Source organism: Eucalyptus grandis, chromosome 6 (assembly GCF_016545825.1).
Source record: "Eucalyptus grandis isolate ANBG69807.140 chromosome 6, ASM1654582v1, whole genome shotgun sequence".
NCBI lineage: Eukaryota > Viridiplantae > Streptophyta > Magnoliopsida > Myrtales > Myrtaceae > Eucalyptus > Eucalyptus grandis.
The window spans coordinates 45,885,786-45,906,427 of record NC_052617.1 but is presented as its reverse complement, the minus strand read 5'-3'; the positions used below and the strand labels follow the sequence as shown (position 1 = coordinate 45,906,427).

General features: G+C 40.4%; 2 protein-coding genes across 3 annotated transcripts; one reads left to right on the top strand and one right to left on the bottom strand.

Moving 5' to 3' along the window:
- The first annotated feature begins 5,943 nt into the window (after positions 1-5,943).
- LOC104450255 (alpha-1,3-arabinosyltransferase XAT3) lies at positions 5,944-7,957 on the top strand. The gene is made up of 3 exons (XM_010064735.3): positions 5,944-6,230; positions 6,319-6,426; positions 6,645-7,957. Exons 1-3 carry the CDS (start codon positions 6,116-6,118, stop codon positions 7,799-7,801), a joined length of 1,380 nt encoding a protein of 459 aa, XP_010063037.2. The 5' UTR covers positions 5,944-6,115; the 3' UTR covers positions 7,802-7,957.
- A 563-nt stretch (positions 7,958-8,520) lies between these two features.
- On the bottom strand, positions 8,521-19,902 carry LOC104450254 (1,4-alpha-glucan-branching enzyme 3, chloroplastic/amyloplastic). 2 transcript variants are annotated; one of them, XR_005552284.1, is made up of 22 exons: positions 19,532-19,902; positions 19,038-19,109; positions 18,473-18,537; positions 17,553-18,230; positions 16,491-16,663; positions 16,326-16,415; positions 16,046-16,121; positions 15,300-15,407; positions 14,488-14,578; positions 14,184-14,285; positions 13,942-14,044; positions 13,503-13,640; positions 13,307-13,378; positions 13,085-13,189; positions 12,265-12,342; positions 12,085-12,192; positions 11,606-11,686; positions 10,816-10,920; positions 10,549-10,634; positions 10,409-10,463; positions 8,897-9,712; positions 8,521-8,822 (listed from the first exon to the last, which is right to left on the bottom strand). XR_005552284.1 is itself a non-coding variant. In XM_010064733.3 (21 exons), exons 1-21 carry the CDS (start codon positions 19,825-19,827, stop codon positions 9,680-9,682), a joined length of 2,715 nt encoding a protein of 904 aa, XP_010063035.1. In that variant the 5' UTR covers positions 19,828-19,902; the 3' UTR covers positions 8,521-9,679. The 2 variants fall into 2 exon arrangements, 1 of the variants encoding a protein (XP_010063035.1); XM_010064733.3 differs by having other exon boundaries at positions 8,521-9,712.
- Positions 19,903-20,642: the final 740 nt, after the last annotated feature.

The window sequence follows — 20,642 nt, the reverse complement described above, 5'->3', positions numbered from 1 at the left end:
CGGCATAGATTGAAAGGACCTTCCAGCAAGACTAGCAAGATTTAACGCCAATTTTCAAGCTGCGGTCTCCTGTCAGGGAATTTTCAGACAAACCGCGTACGTTCCTCTGCAAGACACCAAACGAAGCGAGTGCTTTAGATTCTGAAAGATCTGCCCTGATATCACTCCAACTCGTATTGATTCCACGTGCCATGAGAGCTGAAACCTTTCACTGCTCCAGGCTGCCCACGCCGGAAATGGTTTGATCTGCCTCCGTGAAATTCCACCTCGTACCTCGAGTTGGAATTAATTTCCCTCTCACAGTACAATGCTCCAGCGACTAGCACTGCTTTATGCAAGTCAAAAGGCCAGGAAATTTGGGAGCGGACATGGTAAGCTGCATTTATCTCGTTCGCTTCCTATGTTGCGAAATTAGCTATGCTTAATCGCATGTCCTTGTCCTTTCGAGATCTCCAAATGAGCTTTCCTTGAGAAATTTAAGTAACATTCATATCCTCGAGATCCGTTTCAATTTGTACACCTGCAGATGGTCACATTTCGAGCTTCTAAATTTCTTTGTTTTCTCCTAATGAAGCCGGATTAATGGACTAAACAAAAAAGTATCAAAAGAAGACAGAATCTGCGTTCTCTTTTTCCTCTCTTCTAAATTGAAGTTCCTTTGTGTATGCAGGAGAGGAGAAAAACCAGCTTGAGACTAAAGGGTTCACACGCCACTTTGACCTACACACCGAGATGTGTCTCTCAACTAAACCCGTTTAGGATCTCCAGTCTCAGCTTGACCATTCACTTACTGTCCAATGGAAACTCCATAAATGGGCTTAGTTCAACATCCTACAGGAGAAGACAAATTCGCCAGGAAACAGGTCACTCCAGTGCAGATACTTCGTGGGAACACCGATGATTTCTTGGCCTGCAATATCACCCGCGATGTCCCAACCGTGATCTCATCGGGATTCATAGGAAACATATTCCACGAGTTCAGTGAAATCATCACCCACTTCCTCCTCGACATGCCGACACTTTTGGTCACAGCTCAAATTCATCGACACCAGTTACAACTGATGGTAGATCACCAAATGGAGGAGGATTTTGAACCGCATGTCCGTCTATGAGGCTCTTTTTAGCCGATAAAAGCGTTCTCTGCTTTTTTGGAGCAGCTTTGGGACTTAGGAACCCTTGCAGTCTAGTATAAATTCCAGCGATGTCCCCAAAGGACACACAATGCGCGAACTCAAGCAGTTTCTCAGAGAAACCTACCCCAAGAACGAAAAGTCTGCAGGAGATAGAAAGTGGTGGAGCCCGGTCTTGAGTTCTAGTCACCCTGATGTACGTCAAGGAAAATCTTGTTCGTGGTCCAACATTGTATCGCGCAATGTCCTGACTACTTTGTACACTAACTGCAGCGTCAAGGTAGAAGTCGACAGGGCAGGGCTTACGAAAGAGATCTTTTTGCCAGACGGCGCGGTAGTGGTGCAGGTGGTGCGGCTGGGACAGGACTAGGCATCAGCTACCCATTACGGAGTCCCCACGACCGCCATGGATATGCAATATCTGGAGTACAAGGTAAGGCCAAAGGGAAGCTCTGTGTAGGAAATTTGCAGCTTCAAACACCAGGTGATCGCAATCCTGGGTTGATCTATGTGAAGGGAGGATTCAAGACGGTCAGGGCACTGTATGTGGATCGTCAGGATATGAAGGTGGATTCCATGAGACACTTGCGGAAGCAATGAGACTAATTGGACACTCCATAACTTCAACTGTTTGGTAGCTTTTCCATTCTTGATTATTTTTATTCTTTTGTTCGCTAGAACAAGAAAAGAACAGAAATTCATTTGTTAGTGTTAGCTAATATTTCTATTCTCGTGAATAGATCAATGGTCAGTGAATAAATTTATAACGGAATTAAGAAGTAGAAAAAAATTAATTCTTTGTTCTCATGAACAATTTTAAAATTAGGTCATTTTCTTTCGGAAATAGATGTGCAATTATCAAACACATTTTCGGATGTTCATAAATCTGTTCAAGGAACGGAATTTGAAAAAACTATTTCTGAGCATAATTGTACCTACGAAGAGAATGGTTATAAAACACATTTTTAATTGTCATTGTGGAGCAGGAGGGCAACATTGTTGGATTTGTGTGGTTTTTTCTTGGGACCTTCCCTTTTTTATTTTTTTCATAAATTTTTTAATTTTCTTCAAACTCCTCGTATTGGTTTAATCTGCCAGTACAACAGCAATCATTTTTTTATACTTTCGAAATAACCAAAAACTTTTCCACTTGGCCCAAAGTTACTATGATCGTGGATCTGGTCTCCGTTGTTTTCTTTTGGTACTTCATTTTTTGATCACGTTCTCCAAGGTCTAATCTTTCTTGACGAACCCTCCTTTTTAATTGTTATAGCTATAAACAAAGAGAGCCAATGTCACCTTTCGTTGCCATCTAGATCTCGTTGCAAGGGTGAAATGTTTGCAGCATAGTTTCACTTCACAAATTCGGATTCATAGTTGTTCCAGACCCCATATTTTGAGGTTGAGACGAAAAAGATGGAGAAAAGAGGCGACAAATCATCTAGGGTCAGCAATATTTGAAAACGACGTGTTCCATGACACATGGGACAAAACATGAAACATCTGGAGCAAATTCAAACACAACACAATGTAGTACGTTCGAACTCGTAGATTGTATGAATTACTAAGTTTTCTAGCTAAAATAATGATTTGACCAGTTAAAAAAAGGTCATGAAGATTTGGTGTTAATGCATATCTACTCAAGCCTCATCTACGATATAGAGATACAGTAGCAGACTTAAACGTAGCTCGGTAGAAATTCCAGTAATTGAGCACGTGAAAGCAAACAAAAGCTTGCTCGGCACCGTTTAATCAAAATTGTTAGAAATAACCAGGCTAATCACCTTAAATTAATCCCTTCTTTTCTTGTCGTGAGACTTGCTCGATGAATAAAATACGATACTCCAACTAACGTTTCTCTCAATTAACGTTTCTCTGTCGTATCCCTAGGAAGTCTGACAGGACTCTGGCTGCACAGGAAGACATGCAAGAATCTTTAAGAAAATATGAGACCCCTTGACCCCCAATGCATTGCTCATTTCAGGGTTTTATCTGTAAAAATTTGCAGACTTGGCTGTGTGTTTTAGTTTGACGGATTATGGGGAAAGAGTCGAAGCGCCCGGTGCTCGGAGCAGCATCAATCATTTGTTTGCTTATTGCAGTTTCGCTGTGTGTCAGCCTTCTCGTGTCCAAGGACTTGCCATTTCTTTCATGTAATCTCGGTTCTCAGCTTGATTTCACTTCTACTCTCTTTTTGCAGTCGTATATCAAGTTGCGCAGTTGACCATTGAAAGATGACTCCTAACCAGGATTGCAAATTTCAGGGAGGATTCAGATTCCAAATTGGAGGGGCAACAATGATGCGAAAGAGGTAGATAAAGTCAATGAAGAGGGAGACGCTCTCAAGAATCTTCTCAGAAGACTAGTAAGAGGTTACATTTTCGGCTTCTGCATTTCTATGCTCACCTCAATATGAAGTCAACATGCTAACGAAGCGTGCCTCTACATTTCTACAATCAAACTTGATGGAATTAAATGACAGTCTCCGAATTGAAGGACTCCATCTTTGACCTCTGCCCGCTCTTTAATTTGTACTTGTTTTGCTTACAGTAAATTGAGCTCACATCTGTGTGCGAGAGAAGAGAGAAACCAGTTTGAGATTGAAGGGTTCACATGCCACTTCGACCTTCGCACTGAAATGTGTCTCTCAGCTAAACCAGTGAGGATCTCCAGTGGTGGGTTGACTGTTCACGTACTGTCCAAAGGATCTCAGTTCGAGCGCTCAGTTCAACCCTATGCGAGGAGAGATGACGAAAGAGTGATGAAACCAGTCACTCCGGTGCAGATACTTCACAGGGATGCGGCTAATTTACTGCCTGCAATTTCACGCAGTGTCCCAGCGGTGATCTTCTCAATGGCCATTACAGAAACGCCTTCCACAAGTTCAGCGAAATCATCATTCCCTTGTTCCTCACATGCCAGCACTTGCGATCACAGATGAAGTTCGTTACCACCAATCACGATGCCTTGTGGATTCAGAACCACTTGTCTGGTTACGAGGCTTCTCAATTTAGACGGTGGGAGTGTTCACTGCTTTCCAGGGGCAGTTGTGGGACTCAGGTACCATGACAATGTAGCCCTCAACACCAGCGACGTCCCCGCAGGATACTCCTTTTACCAGATGGCACAGTAGTGGTGCAGGTGGTGTGGCTGGGACAGGACTGGACATCAGCGAACTCATTAGAGAGTCCCCACAGCCGGCATGGATGCACAATATCTGGAGTACAAGATAGAGCTGAATGGGAGCTCTCTGTTGGAAATTTACAGCTTCAATCACCAGGTGATCGCAATCCTGGGTCGATCTATGTGAGGGGAGGATACAAGAAGGTCAGGGCAGTGTATGTGGATTGTCAGGATGCGAAGATCAACTTGGCTAGATTCAACGAGACATTTGTGGAAGCAATGAGACCTGTTGTACACTCCACAACTTCAGGTTGAATTAATTGTCATTGCAAAACAGGAAGGCAACACTGTTGGATTTCTGTCTTTTTTCTTGGAATATACCTGGGATTTGTTTTTGAATCTGTTGCGGAAAACGAGCGAGTAACAATAAAATGAATAGAACAAGAAAATAAATCGAACAATAAGTTTATGTGGTTTGATTGGTTCCCCAAACAGCATAGCACATGAGATCAAGCGATAAAACAGAGATTACATTCACACTTAAGTCACATAATCAGTACCCTCACAATTACTCATGAAATAATCTCACAAAAGAATTACAGTACTCTCGTGCACAAGATTTAGTTGGCTCGTAACTCACGAAGAGGATCTTCACAAAGCAGACATAGCAAGAGTTGGATCCAAAATAGGAAAGGTAACCACCCAAATAGAAAATCTACTGAAATAAAGGAAACCCATTTGCATTAAGCAAATTTCCTTTTCGAGCTCAAATTTGAGACATGTCAATATAAAATATATTAGTACGTTTTGCAGATTTTATATATAGTATCAAACAACGCCATTTCATGTGCGAAATGAAACCTGCTCTACACGTTACAATATAGAATGAAACATATAAGTACTACATTATCTTGAAATACGATTGACTAAGCTGAACAGAAGAAGACGTTTGTAGAATGATAACAGAAGGCAACGTTGTTATCTGTGAGATTTTCTGGATTCACCTCGGCTCCGTAGACAATACGAATGCGCATAATTTGCAGGTTCCACACGATCCTTCTCTTCTTGGTTTAATCTATCAGTACAGCTCTATTAACAAACAGGGCGTGTCATGTTTTGTCGTCATCTAGATGTCGTTGTGAGTGCCAACTTCTGGAGCATAATTTCACTTTACTAGGATCCCATGCAAGATCACTCCAGATCCCACAGGACGTGGCGGAGATGAAACTTATGGAGAAGAGGTGGCTAATTATCTTCAAGATATGATCCGTTTTGTAACACGGGACAAAGCACGAAACATCTAGAGCTAAATTCGAACGCGACACAACATGTATCAACATAGTTTTACAGGTTTTTCTCTGTAAATTAGTGATTTGACCGGTTGTATAAAAGTCACGAGGTTTTGGCTGCATATGACTCGAGCCTCTTCTACGAGATGGAGTAGACACTTAAATGTAGAGTGGGGAAAGTCCACTGATTGAGCACAGAAAAGTCAAACAAGAGCTTGCTCGGCACCTTAAATTAAGATTTTTAAGATTGTTTAGCTAAAATTGCGCTGAGCAACGAATCAGAGTGATCAGGCTATCCATTATACAAAGCATTAAATTAATCATTACTATTCTCCTCGGGAGACTTGATGAATAAAATACGATACTCCAGCTAACGTATATCTCTATCATCTCCAGGAAGTCTTACGAAATTGAATCTGCCGATTAGATCGAACTGCCCTAGTTGCAGAGGCAGATGTACGCAAGAATCTTTAAGAAAGAATGAGACCCCTCAACCACAATGAATTCCTCAATTCAGGGTTTTCAGTCTATTAAAATTTGCAGACTCGGCCATGTGCTTTAGCTCGGCAGAGTATGGGGAAGGAGTCGAAGCGCCCAGTGCTCGGAGCAGCGTGGACGGGTTGTTTGCTCATCGCGGTTTCGCTCTGTATTGCGCTTCTCGTATTGAAGGACGAGCCATTTCTATCATGTAGCTACAGTTCCCAGTTCGACCTCACTTCTCTTTTCCCGTCGTATGTCATGTTGAGGTAACTCCTAACCCAGAGTACAAATGTTAGGGAGGAATCAGATTCCAAATTGGAGGGGCAACGGTGATGCCGGAGAGCTAGGCGAGGTCACCGGAGACAGAGACGCTCTCGAGGATCTGCTAAGAAGACTAGTAAGAGGTTACCTTTTCGGCTTCTGCATTTCTTTGCTTACTTCATATGTAGCCAACACGTTAACATAAGTTTGCCTCATTATTTCTACAAGAATCGTGCACACTCAAACTTAATTGAGTCAAAGAGCATTTTCAGAAGCAAAAAGACAGCATATTCGACCTCTGCTTGCGTTTCAATTTGTCCTTGTTTCGCGTACGGTAAGTTGAGCTCATACCCTTATGCAGGGGAAGAGAGAAACCAACTTCAGGTTGAAGGGTTCACATGTCACTTTGACCTACACACCGAAATGTGTCTCTCAGCTAAACCCGTTAGGATCTCCAATGGCGGTTTGACTGTTCACGTACGGTCGGATGGATCTCAGTTCAGGCGCTTGATTCGACCCTATGCGAGAAGAGAAGACAGGGGGGCAATGAAACTAGTCACTCAGGTCCAGATACTTCACAGGGACGCAGCTAATTTACCGGCCTGCAATTTCATGCACAGCACCCCAGCAGTGATCTTCTCGACGGGCGTCACCGGAAACACCTTCCACGAGTTCAGCGAAATCATCATTCCCTTGTTCCTCACCTGCCAGCACTTCCGCTCGCAGCTGAAGTTCGTCGCCACCGATTACAACCAAAGGTGGATTCAGAAATATTCAAGTATTTTGAACCGCTTGTCTGATTACGAGGCTCCCAATTTAGCCGATGGGAGCGTTCACTGCTTTCCAGGGGCAGTTGTGGGACTTAGGTACCACGGCAATTTAGCCCTGAACACCAGCGACGTCCCCGGAGGACACTCCATGCGTGAATTCAGGCAATTCCTCAGAGAATCCTACAATTTGAAGACCAAGAACGTGCACGAGATCGGAAAGCTACGAAAGCCGGTCCTGATCCTCATTTCCAGGAGTAACTCGAGAAAATTCCTGAATGAGGACGCCATCATGGAACTGGCGCAGGAGTTGGGCTTCCAAGCAGTGATGGCAGGGCCTAGTACGATATCGAATCTAGAGCAGTTTGCGAAGATGGTTGGTTCGTGCAGCGTTCTCATCGGTGTCCACGGTGCCGGTCTTGCCAACGAGATCTTTTTGCCGGATGGCGCAGTGGTAGTTCAGGTGGTTCTACTAGGACTAGAGTGGGCTTCAACCAACTACTTCGAAATTCCGGCTACCGCAATGGATCTGCAATATCTGGAGTATAAGATAGAGCCCCAGGAGAGCTCTCTCGCTGAAGAATACGGGCTCGATCATCCGGTGATTGTTGACCCTTTATCGGTCTTTGCCAAGGGGTACCCAGCAGTTAGGGCTGTGTATGTTGATGGCCAGAATGTGACGATCAACTTGGATAGATTTAAGGGCACACTGGTGGAAGCAAAGAGACGGGTTGGACATTCCACGACTTAGGGCTGAGTTCACCGTCATTACATAGCAGAATGCAACATTGTTGGCTTTCTGTCACCTGTTCCTGGATATGCACATGAACTTCTACATTGCAGCAAAATTCTATTGTTTAAAACGGAACCATTTTCCGTATTGGTTTATTACAAATATTGTTGGTAAGTAGAATTTGACCGGCTAACTGTTCGTCCGGTAATTTCTCGATAAGTTGAAAATACTTATTTTGAATTTATCAATAATCAGTTAGTTGGTCGGTTCGAAAATCGCCTCTCATTCTCATAAATTACCAACTTTCATTTGCATTCGTCACCCACTGTTCTAAGTTACCAACTTCATTCTCACCAGTTACCAATATTTTGTTTATCGACCTTTTTTTTTTCCTAATTAAAATGCCATTAGTCTAACTGACAGAAGATGTATTTTACATCTGTAATGCTCCTTGTAAATAAAATGCCATTAATCCAGCTAAAACTTCCCAACAAAACTCTAGAAAGCGTCGTCAAATTCTTTAATTGAATAAGAAGATAAAAACAGGCTAGATGCCAGATAAATGCCGGATATTTTAAAAAAGATTGAGACAAGATAGCATCCTTTTCTCTGCATTTTTGTAAGTTGAGCGTTGAGCCTGGCTAATTCAATCAACAGGGAACAAGAAACCAAGACATTCCCGCTTCGTGAAAGCTCGACCACTGTTTTCTCGTCATAAAAATCCATTTCTAGTCTTATTTGACGAGTATCTCCGACACGAATTTTTTTTATTTCTATTAGACAGAACTTTGATAATTTGAATTTCAACATTTGAAGGGACAAATCCACTACCAAATTGGAGGCGCAGGACGAATGGCAGAAAGATTGATGGCATAGACTTGACAAATCTTCCTAAAAGGCTTCCAAATTTAACGCCACTCGGACCAGAACTCTGACATTGTCTCCCCCCTTATTCTTGTATGGATCTCAAATGGCAGATTGTGTGGCTGACCTTTCACATGCCATCCGACAAATCTTGAATCACCCGCTCAATCAAGCCCTACACAAGAAGCTATGGTGAAGCCACCCGTGTCGCTCCAGCACAGAAATTTCGTGGACAAGTTAGCAAGTTACTGATCGCAATGTTCAAGCGGCCATCATTAGATCAGGAGGATTCACAGGACGATGCATTCCACCAGCTCAATCCAATTGCCATGCCCCTGTTGCTCACATATAGACGCAATCTCTTACAGCATTGAGGACGACCTAATACAATAATCTCATGCTCCTTTTAAATGGTTCGCTAATTACAATACAAACTCCCTCTTGTGTCAAATTTTGTCTTTAAAAAAAACAGTCATGTAAAAGGTAATGGATATACATGATCAAATGAAGGAGCCAAAAAGAAGACAATGGATGATCTTTCTACGGTCTTCTGTCAGAGAGATCTAGACCAACCACATACGTTCCTCTGCAAGACACCAAACGGAGTAAGGGTCGCGATCTCCAAAAAAAAAAAGGGAGTGAGGGCCTTAGATTCTGAATGGTCTGCCCTGATGCCACTCCGATTCTTAGTGATTCCACATGTTGTGAGAGCTGACACTTTCACTACTCCAGGCTGCCCATGCCAGAAAAAGTTTGATCTGTTTCCTTGAAAGAGGACGGCAAAAATTTCTAAGGTGAATAGACTAAAATTCCACCTTATACCTCAATTGGAATTATATTCTGTCACAGTTTTATGTTCCAGCAACTAGCATTGACGCAAGTCAAAAGGGCAAGTAATCTTTCAGAGCTGACATGCCAAGCAGTGTTTTTATCTCGCCTGCTTCTTGTGTTTCAAAATTAGCTTTGCAAAATTGCATTTCTTTGTCCTTTCCAACCTCCGAATGAACTCTTGTTGAGAAAGTTATATAATATTTATATCCTCAAGATCCGTTTCAATTTGTACACCTGCAGAAATGCAAAGCTTCTCAGTACATATCTTAAATGAAACTGAACTTTTCTTTGCTTGACAAAAGAAAATTGCGATAATTCTAGCCTCCTGTATGCTCAAGCGGGTCAGCAGGGTAAAAGATGGAACATAGGCATCACTTCTGAACTTTCTCAGTATCAAATGGGACTAACAACCTTGCCAGTGGAAAGTATACATGAGACTTGTGAAAAAGGAAAACAGCATTTTTGGATGAATCCTTAATGCTTGATTTGATAACTTAAAGACTTAGACACAGGAAAATCATCCATTCTATTAGAATGGCTGAGCCTTATGCAGTTCTAAGATTGTAACAATTTCAACTATGAGAACGCATATAAAACTGGTTCTACTTAATGTTTAATAGGAAATAAGTTCCATCTACTTAAAATCTATAACCCTGAACTGAGCAAGTCAGATACTGAAAAGTCAGCTTCTCTCAGGAGAGCAGCATTTTTTGTCAACCATTGCCAAGCTCATTTTCTAGCATCAACTTTTTGCTGTTTATCTGGATCCTGAGAAAGATTGGCCTAACAGTATAATGTTGTTTGCGCCAACATCTGAAAAGATTCTGTATCATTACCACACACAAGCACACACATGTGCACAGGCACAGAGAGAGAGAGAGAGAGAGAGAGAGAGAGAGATGCCAATGACAGTCCAGTCCATTCACAAACCTGGGCAGTCCTACTTGGTACAGGCACTTCCAAGCAATTCCGCAAGCCATCAGCTCTACAGAGTTAAGGATCATAAGTTGGAGGAGAAGGACGTTGCAGAACTCGATAAATAGGCAATGCACTGGAAAAGAAAATATTACCGTCGGCTAATGGTTCTCTGGAGATACTGGCTTTCCTCTATAAGCCCTTGTCCTCCATAGTCCTTTTCATCTGTATTTAGTATTGCCTGGCCATGATGTAAACACCACTCAAAACAGATAAGCTAACCCATTAAGTGCACTAACAAATTCAAAGATAACATTTGTGAGGTCTGCACGCAGGCCTCATATCCTCATGCTAAGCACTTCCAAGCGGTACCGAAACTACGTGCTACGGAAAAATCCTCTGGATATGAAGCATTCACTTACTTGATACTCTCCAGCCTCTTCCACGCCTATCACATATCTTTCATAGGAAGCAGTTGGATGAAAGTTAAATACAAAGAGAAGAGGACCTCGTATAAAAGAAATCACCTGCAAATCACAAACCACGCATAAACAATAAGCGCATCACATGGTTTCAGAGTACTTTCAGAAGGGAGATCAATCTTGTTGCTCGGTGCACAAACTGTAACCTTAATATCATATGATGCTTATAAGGTTCGGTGATAGCTCCTTGAAGATGGCTTTCAGCAGTGCATGTACTTATGTCCAAATGGGAGCTTACATACTCAGTCACATACCACTAGGAACCCACAAATCCATGTGCATGCCTGCGTGAGTGTGTGAGAGTGTGTGCGTGCACACATGAGAGAGAGAGAGGACCCTTCATAGTGGACCAATAAAGAGTTGATTGTCCATTGACATCAAAGAAGATGAATAACTAGCATATTTAAAATTCATTTAGGTTTCTGTATTCATCTGTTGACCTGTCACACCAACTTTTCAGCTAAACCCCCATATTTACTTGCTCAACCTTGAAGTTCAAGTGGTTACGCATGCTTAAAAAATGCAAAAATACAGGCAAACAGCAAGCCGCCCAAAGAAAAAAGCTGATCATAAATCCAGAAATCTGGAACTGGTTTCAACAAAGCATGCTGCCGATAGCACGTGCACACAAAGGTACATAAGCCTGAAGATCCAAAGACCAATTGCCATGCTCCCATCACAAAGAAACGTAAATGCTAACACAACAAATAACAACTGATAATCTTCATACCATGCTGGAGTCATTCACATGATGGATATTTGGAAAACCTCTAGAAATCACCCTCTCATTCTCATCCAACTTCATCATGTCCTGGAAAAAAAAAATTCCAAAATTTTGCCCTTAAAGAAATATTACACAAAGTTTAATTGCAGCCGTTTGCACATTAATGATAACAACATGAAAACAATATTCTTCTATTTCAAGAGCAGAATAAATGGAGTAGCATCAAAGAACCAAAGGGTGCTTACCAAAATACAAAAATTATATGCAACAGAGAGAGGTAAAAGGTCAAGTGGAACTTGCTCAGAACATCAGACTTTTAAACGGTTTTGAATGAGAGAAAGAAGTGAGGAATCCTTCAAGAGGAAGGATCAGTTCATGGATGCAGACTAAAGGCAGAAAGTTAAATCTTCCTGTACTAGGGATAAAATGTCATTGAAATTCTTTTCATCTTTGGTTCATAAGTAAGTTAATGTCAGCACCCATACCTTGTCAAAGGAAAACAAATTTTGATACACTCCATTTCCCAACAGATCCCAGCGCCGTTTGGCCAGGGAATAGGAGAAGTTGTTGCTTGGCATCGGAAATTCAACCCTCTAACAGCATAAAAGATATATTATTCATATGATACGAAGTCCTACAAACAGCTCGAGGGAAGCACTTGTTACCTCCGGATGTCCAAATTCGTTACCCATGAAGTTGAGGAAAGCATGTCCACATAATGTGAATGTTATTAGTCGGATCATCTGACTCAAGAAAAGATGATAGTATTCAGAATCAACTACACTAGTTTCAAAAACCAAAAATGTGAGTTTAAAGGTAATTGCTGGTTAGCAACAACAATAAAGAAATTGAAATCTTTCACGGTGATGTCAACAACAATAACAATGATCAATTGCTTTAGTGATCTCATGGCCAAAGAATGTATGTAATTTCGACTTTTAAGGCTTGCAAAGTCTTCGATCCTTCTCAACGCATCAGAGATACAGTCCCAACATCTAGTACCTATCTGCGGCACCATCTTGCACAGTAAACTTCAACATAAACACGCTAAATATGAGGCTAAAAGATTATTAGAGAAGCATGCACAATCTTAACTTGACACCACGGCAAAGCACACCAAGAACTAGGAATAGCAACAGTCAGGTCATTAGATAACTTGCTATCTACAGAAAATCCAGTAGCTAAAAGTAGCACATATCATGTCTTAGCAGCCAAAAATACAACAAAAGATTGAAGGTACCTATCTTAACTTTGTTCATCAAACCAAAATCCTACACTTTGTGAGGCATTGCAAATAGTATCTCATTATATTTACTACAAAATCATCAGGATGTGGAATGAATTCCAATGCAGCGCAGATAAAGAAAAGAAAGTTACAATTTCTTTGCAATTGCTACCTTAACGAGATATCATAAAGAAAAATAACACAGGTGGTAAAAAGAAGAGTGAAACACTAACTAGATCTTGAGGGAGAACTTCACCTACCTTGTGCAATGAACAGCCTCGAAGTAGTAGATCTCTTGAGCCAGAAGAATGCTCACTGATTTTACCAAAAAGTATCTCAGCAAATGACTGTCCTCCAGATATGGACTGGAAGGTCACAACAATGGCATCAAACAATCAAGAAACGAAATAATTAGTGAGGATAACGATGATGATGATCTAGGAATAAAACAGAAGCTTTTATGCAATAAAAAAAATAATTACTTGATTGTGGTTTTCCGCATAAATTAGCATCTTATCAGCATAGTGTCGGTTACCAATAAATGTGCTGACAATCTGCAGTGATAATAAAAGTCAGCTTGAATACTGCAAAGCTGTGTCGAAGATTTTTAAGTATAATTAGGAAGGTATCGTTCTATCGCTGAGTAATCTTATGATCTCAAATATCACAGAAGATGACCTTACTCATGCTCCACTCCTGATCTGGATTTTTTTCAAGTAAAGACAGCCACATCTCTGATACAGCTAAATTGACATGATAATCAAATCCCAATCCACCCTGCGAAGTTGGCTCACACAGACCTGGATAAGATGTCGCCTGTATATAGGGTCTAAAGGCATTAAATTTTTTTGGTCTAGAGACATTAGTTGACAATTGAAAAAAATTACTTGATAACAATTCTATCTGCAATATGCTTTTAGTAATTTATGACTGCAAGGACATCATGCTAAAAGAACTGTCAGGAGATGAATTTCTTTCCCTTATTTATCACTTTTGAGTCATCAAATATTCTGTAACTTCCATTTAAAGGGAAAGAAACAGACAAATTGAGATTCAACACTTATATTGAAACTCTAATTGTCCACTTGACGAGGAGAACTTCTGAATCAAAACTCACATCTTCAGCAATTGTCACTATATTTGGATGAAGAGCATGGAGTATTTCATTTGCCAAAATGAGGTACATCAATGCATCCCTGTCAACATATTGATTGCAGTACCTGCAACGAATGAATTGCCAACTAAGTTCCTAATATATCATGAGAGCAAACCAAACAGAGAATCCTTTCACAGGGATCTTCAGTGCATTCAAGACCACATGGGTGGATGATGGAAAAACTTTAGCAAAGGTGACCTTACTCTTCAAAGTCTCCAGTAAAAGAGGCAAAACCGTTGTGCGTGTACATCATTGATGAGAGAGAATGGAAGTGGAAACCATCAACATGATACTCAACAACCCACCTGCCAAAGCAGCATCTATGAGCAAGGCAGCATTATTAACTTGAGTACATGCCCAAAGAAACACCATATAACAGGTCACCAAACTTTGAACGACCAAAAAAAACACAGCTGCCCCCCTTTAGGTAGACAGGAAGTCTGCAAGTCATAAGTCCATTGATACCAGAGATCAGAACAAAAAATATCAGTTGCATTGTACATTTACCAATTTAGATTAGATAGAAGAAAATGCAGAACATCAGGGTCTCCATATCTGAACATTCGGGTACCCCAATATTTGTGTTGTCCTCGCTTACCTACACAAGCAAGCAGTTTTTCATATAGCAGACATAGTTACTTGATTAGATTGGTAATCCACAGTCCTCATGCAACCATCGGATGACTTTCCAGATACCAGACGGAATACAGAAGCCATGACACGACAGCATAAAAGCCAATGGCAAAACTTAATTAAAACCCACATACAGTTACAGCTACTGAATGCACTAAATTAGTAAGTGCCAGGTTAAGGACAGTTTGGGAAAGTTTGAAAGGGATTATTTAGATGTTAGCCATTACACTTGAATATGGCATAGGAAATAATTTCGGCCAAGCCACAGCATTCAATAGAGAAAGGTGACTGGAATAAGACAAGAATAACAGAATGAAAAGCGAAAATAAGTTCATAAAGTTATCATGTTGAGCAATATATGTGTGTGTACTGTGTGTGAACCAGATAAAATGTGAACCAAGTCTAGAAGATCAATAGCTTGAGCATATCATGACATTACATCTTTACAAAACAACATTATATTTTCAAGCAGAGGTTCATCATACATTCAGAGGGATTACTCCATCATCATTTCTAGTGCAAAAATGGTGGTAAAAAATAATCGAAAACTGGAACTAAAGTATCACGATCCCTAGCAAATTTAATGCAGAAAACAAGGTCATTTACCATGATGAAAGAAAAACAAGGATATACGTAAACAAATTCCTCTTGCAAAATGGTGACAAAAGCCTCCAACATGCTCCTACCTGTATGAAAGTAACAGTCGTTTGAACCGTCAAACAGTGAGAGACCGACCATCTCATCTGCAGCTGAATAGGAATGGACAATATCCAAAAAGACCAACAATCCAAGACCTGTAATGAGAAATAGAGAATAAGAAACACTAAATGACAAGCATAACCTCATTTAAGGTTATAGGAATGGAACAGAGAGAGATGGCTCTAGGATGTAAATGGACTGCGATGCCCAACCAAACTGCTCAACAAGAAAATATCTTGAGCAAAACATGAATTGCAATACAAGGTACATTCACTACATACTTCCTTTCTTCACGTGAGGAAAAAAATTGGTAGTAGACACTTGATACAATTTTCTAAGAATGTCTCACAGAAAACTTGAACAAGAAAGAACTGTGTGTGACTAATTCAGAAAATTCTTTTTAACATTTACCTAATTCTTTACAAACCGGTAAAAACCTAGGTAATGCACTTTCTTAATACTAAAAGATTTTGCTATTGGGCTCGCCATGTAACTGGAAAGAGTAACACTTATTTCACCAAAATACTGAAATCAGAGCGTCAGAACAGTAAATGCTAGCTATTGCTTTAATGAGTAACATATTGAATTCTATAGTGCATTAGAAATTTACAAAATCAAGCCACATGTTAAAGTGGCTAGCTTGTAGGTCCCAAAAGTCACAAAACTTTTACTAGCTTCTCCTGATTAAGATATTAACTTGTAATAAGTCATTTGAAAGTCCTAGAGAAAATACCATGTGCTTCATCAACCAAATGCTTGAAGTCATCAGGAGTACCAAATCGGCTGCTCACGGCATAAAAATTCGTCACCTGCATTGCCAAATGATGCTTGACAACATCACGTATTTATTGCACCCAATGCAGCAATTGTACTTAAGTTTCAAACAATCAACAAAATTTTTACCCATAAGGCATGCAAAGGGTCATTTGAATTCAGCTGAGAAACTAAAAACTCGGCCCTATCTAAAAAATGAATTTTTATGTTAGAAGAGAGGATTATCTTTTGTAACTCACTCTATAGCCAACAGTATAATAATCCTTGTGCTCAACTACCCCAATCAATTGGATTGCATTATAACCAGCATCCTTGATGTGAGGAAGAACCTACAGTGTAAGAAAGTAATTGTCAGGATGTTACAACATCTTAAATCATAATAAAAGGTACATTTAGGGTGCAACCTTCTCAGTGAATTCATTAAAGGAAGATACTTTTGCCTCAGATCCACTAATTCCAACGTGGCATTCATATATACGCAGAGACACTGGCACCTTCGGGCTAGGGTTTTTCCATTTGTAGGCACATTCAGGTGGTGGTTCCCAATGAATAGCAAAAGCTTGCTTTCCTTCTGCATCTGTCATTGACTATTTAACATCATACAGAATCTATGTGATGCCATATCAGTGTATCTATAAACTGCAGGCAAGAGTTTCTTGGAATAATTTGCATACCCACACAAATAGAATTAAATAAGAAATGATCAGAAGTACACCATTGTAATGAACCAGGAAAATATGCACCCAAAACAGTACTGACTTAGGCATGTATAATGTTTTGGAGATAGAGGAGAGCTTCTATACTTGCAATAAACTTTTCATTCCTATGGCATACTTCAAGTTAATTGGACTTTTAGACATTTGGTTCCCACTAAAAATCATTACAAGGGCTTATAGTAGTTCATTTTATCTGACAGGCAACCTCTCAGACAGATTGTTTTGACATTTAACTACAATAACCACTAAGAGGATTCTCTTAAAGTAGCGGACACCTATTAGAATTGTAGATTAATCACATCTAACAAAATTGTTGGATATTAAATAAATGTATCTGAGAAAAAATAGAGTGGCTCCAAATGATTATAAAATTAGGAGAAACTTATTAAGGTGGTTCAGATATGTCAAACAGCAGATTTAGATGCTTCAGTCAGAATATGTGATAATATGGTGAAATGCAGGGTAAAAGGGGTAGGAGAAGGCCTAAAAAGATAGAGTCAGATACTTTGAATAAAAATCAGACATACGATATAACAAAGATTTAGTCCAGGATAGAGCACAATGTGTCAAAAGATCCATTTAGACGACTCCACTTAGTGTTAAAAGGCTTGGTGGTGGAGTTGGTGGTGGTTGTTGAAACAAAATACTTGACACTGTAGTTCACGTCAAAATAACAACGCACAAAATCTATTGTTTGGAAGGAAGATGGAAACCAATTGATTAATGCTGATAGTTGAAAAGCAAGGATACCTGGCTGTACATAAGTAGCCCAAGCAGGAACTCGTTCCAATGGTCCGCTAGGAGTATTAAAGTATACCCTATATTTGCTTCCGTGAGGAATACCAGGAGCATACTTTTTTAGCCATGCTTTCCTCCCTTTACGCGTCTCTAACCAATATGCTATTGGTGGCTTCTTAGCTTTAAACTTTTCATAGGTAACAGGATCGCCCGCTATGTTATAAATGTCATAGTTTTTACCATTGTCAATAACGTCAAATGGAGGTCGGCTGCCAGGCGGATCATCCTTATGCTCTTCTTTGAAAGCTCTATATCTCGTCTCAGCATCCGGTATTTCTCCCAATTCCTCTATTGATTGAGGCCCATTTGGCCCAAATAACTGTTCATATAACTTTGCTGGTAATTCATATCGATTTTTCACAAAACGATCCTCTCCAGGTTCCCAGTATTCATCATTTGCCTTTCTGAAGATCTCTTCTATGGTAAGACCACTGTCACCTTTGTCATAGTCGTCTATATAGTTATACTGCTGAAAGTAAAGCTCATCAGGCTTTTCTCCTTCCCTTAGCTTATCTTCGAGAATGATAAACCAATAACCATAGTCGTCATGGCCAACGTGACCCTCTCTAGCACAATTTTCAGTTGGTGACCAGCCATTGAAGTCACCAACAAGGGCACAATAGCGAGCACCTAGAATTAACATGCCACAAGTGAAAGGTGATGCAAAGATAAAAGATAATTCTTAGAGCAAGAGGGGGAAAAAGTGATGGATAAGTCTGTGCACCAAAAAGTAGACAAAATGTCTGAGGGACTCGTAAAACTTTGAATAGGCAAATTATAATACAGAGCAGGTTGACAAATTTTTCAATAAAACAATGTCCAGTTCATCAAACAGATTGAGATTATAATCAGAGTTGAGTATCATGTCAAACCTGGAGCCCATTCCATATAATCTACCCGATGTTCCACATGACGATGCATACCCAATATCTCAAATCTGAAGGGAAAATAATTATTAAGATCTAGACAAATGAAATCTCACTCAGGTTCAGCCACCAAATAAATATACCAGCCAATCAAGAAGAGGTAAACATTAAACTGCCATATGAAAGTGAAAAAACATAGGAATATATACTCCGACAAACAGGTGAGTCGTTTTCCTTTGCTAGAAAAGGAAAACAGAAAGCCCTAATCATATAAATGCATACTATTGCCCCTTGTAGTTTGGTGAAACTGCATAGTGACTAGCAAAACACTATGAATTGTGTGCCCGTGGATTCATTGAACAGCCTCGAGAGAAAGGATCTCGTGTCTCTCATCGGACTGAGATGGTGCCAGAGACCATAAGAATGGGTGAAAGAACATGATAACGGAAGAAGATTGACAACAGTTGCGATAGCTAGTTGAAAAGATCTTTCCTTTATATGTATCAGAGGTACGGTTCAGTATAAGAAGCAAGAAAGTAAGTGAACTTAAATATCACAAGGTAAGACTAACCCAGAGGCCATTTCCTTGAGATTGAGGTGACGATTGAATATCTCATCTTTGAGGTCCTTCAGTGCTTTATGCCTGAAAAAGTATGGCAACAATAGACAAACTGAAGAACAATTTCCAACTGATCAAAGGAAAGGGCCAGCAATATATTCTCTGGAGAATCCATTCTCCACCTTCATTTCACACTTCAGTGCGCACGCGCACAAAAAGGCACTAACTGCTTAAGTAAGAAGGCCGCAAAACCTCGAGCTACTATCTTATGCAACAGTAAGATTGAATTTCACTGATGACGTAATGTCCCGGGCCATATTCATAAGCGTTGTGCTCGCGATATAGCTTCAGCCCGTAACTAACTCTCCCTCGAGTTTCGAAGCTCCACAAAAAACATGATCGGTAGCCTAGCGACACCACATTGTTGAAAAATAGACTTCCTCGGTAACGTAGCAGACCGAAACCGATCGCACTTCTGCTTCTACTCGAACTAACTACTCACATACCTCTCGCGAAGGAACTGAGCGAAGCCTTTGTGGGAGATGCCCAGCTTGGTGAGGAATCCCGTCGGATCGATCCCTCGGTCCGCGTCGCTCGCGCTCCGTCTCTTCTTCGGCCGCTGCGGCGGCGGCTTCGAGGCGGAGGAGGAGGACGACGACGACGACGCTCTGAGCTCGAGCTTGGTCCGGCGGCCGAAGTCGATGGGCTGGTGAGGCGGGAGCGGAGGTTGGAAGTGAGGAGAGGCGAGGTTGGGGGAGAGATGCAGGAATTTGAATTGGAGAGAAGAGAGCGAAGAAGACATGGTTTTGGATGATGGAGCTCCCCCGACGCGGGAGGGTTTTAGATAAGAAGACGAAGACGAAGGCTCGCTGCTCTCTCTCCGCTTGCGCTGAGTCGGGACGCCGGGGTTTATGAGTCGAGTCGAGCTGAGTTGAGTCGGCTCGGGCGGGTTTTTTCGTGGCACGGTCGAGACGCCCGATTTACAATGGGCGGGCCGGATCGGGGATGAGCGGATCGGGCCTTTCCAGCGTACCGGGTTTGATTTTACTTTAAAAAAGGCCTAAAAACACAATTTTTTTTTTTTTATTTCCTACCAAAATTCTTTTTATTGTTCAGTTTTGGAATTAAGAACATGATTCTACGTATCAACATTCATGAGTGTTGAAACTTTACAAGTTTCAAATTAATTGACATGTTTTATAGTAAAAATATAATAATAAATATCTATCTAAATATACTCGAATATTTTTTCAAGTCCGTCCAATCCTTCATATATATTATAATTTAAAGGTACATAATAGTCATTGGATCTTGATTAAGGTGGATCCATGTAAGATCGATTTCTCTTGTTGCTCCTTTTCCCTATCTATAATTTATTTTCATAAATATATAATTATTATGGTACAAACAATATATAAATTAAATAGTTATTGGTAATGTAATAGTATCATCATATAAGATAATTTAATTTTTAGGTAGTTGACCAATTGATTATTGATCTCAATTGTGACTTTATGAGTTTACGGTGGGATTCAAATCATGAAATATTCAAATTGATGAAAGTCCAGCCTATAAAATAATTTGCCCTAACTTGGAGAATAAAAATTTATTATTAAG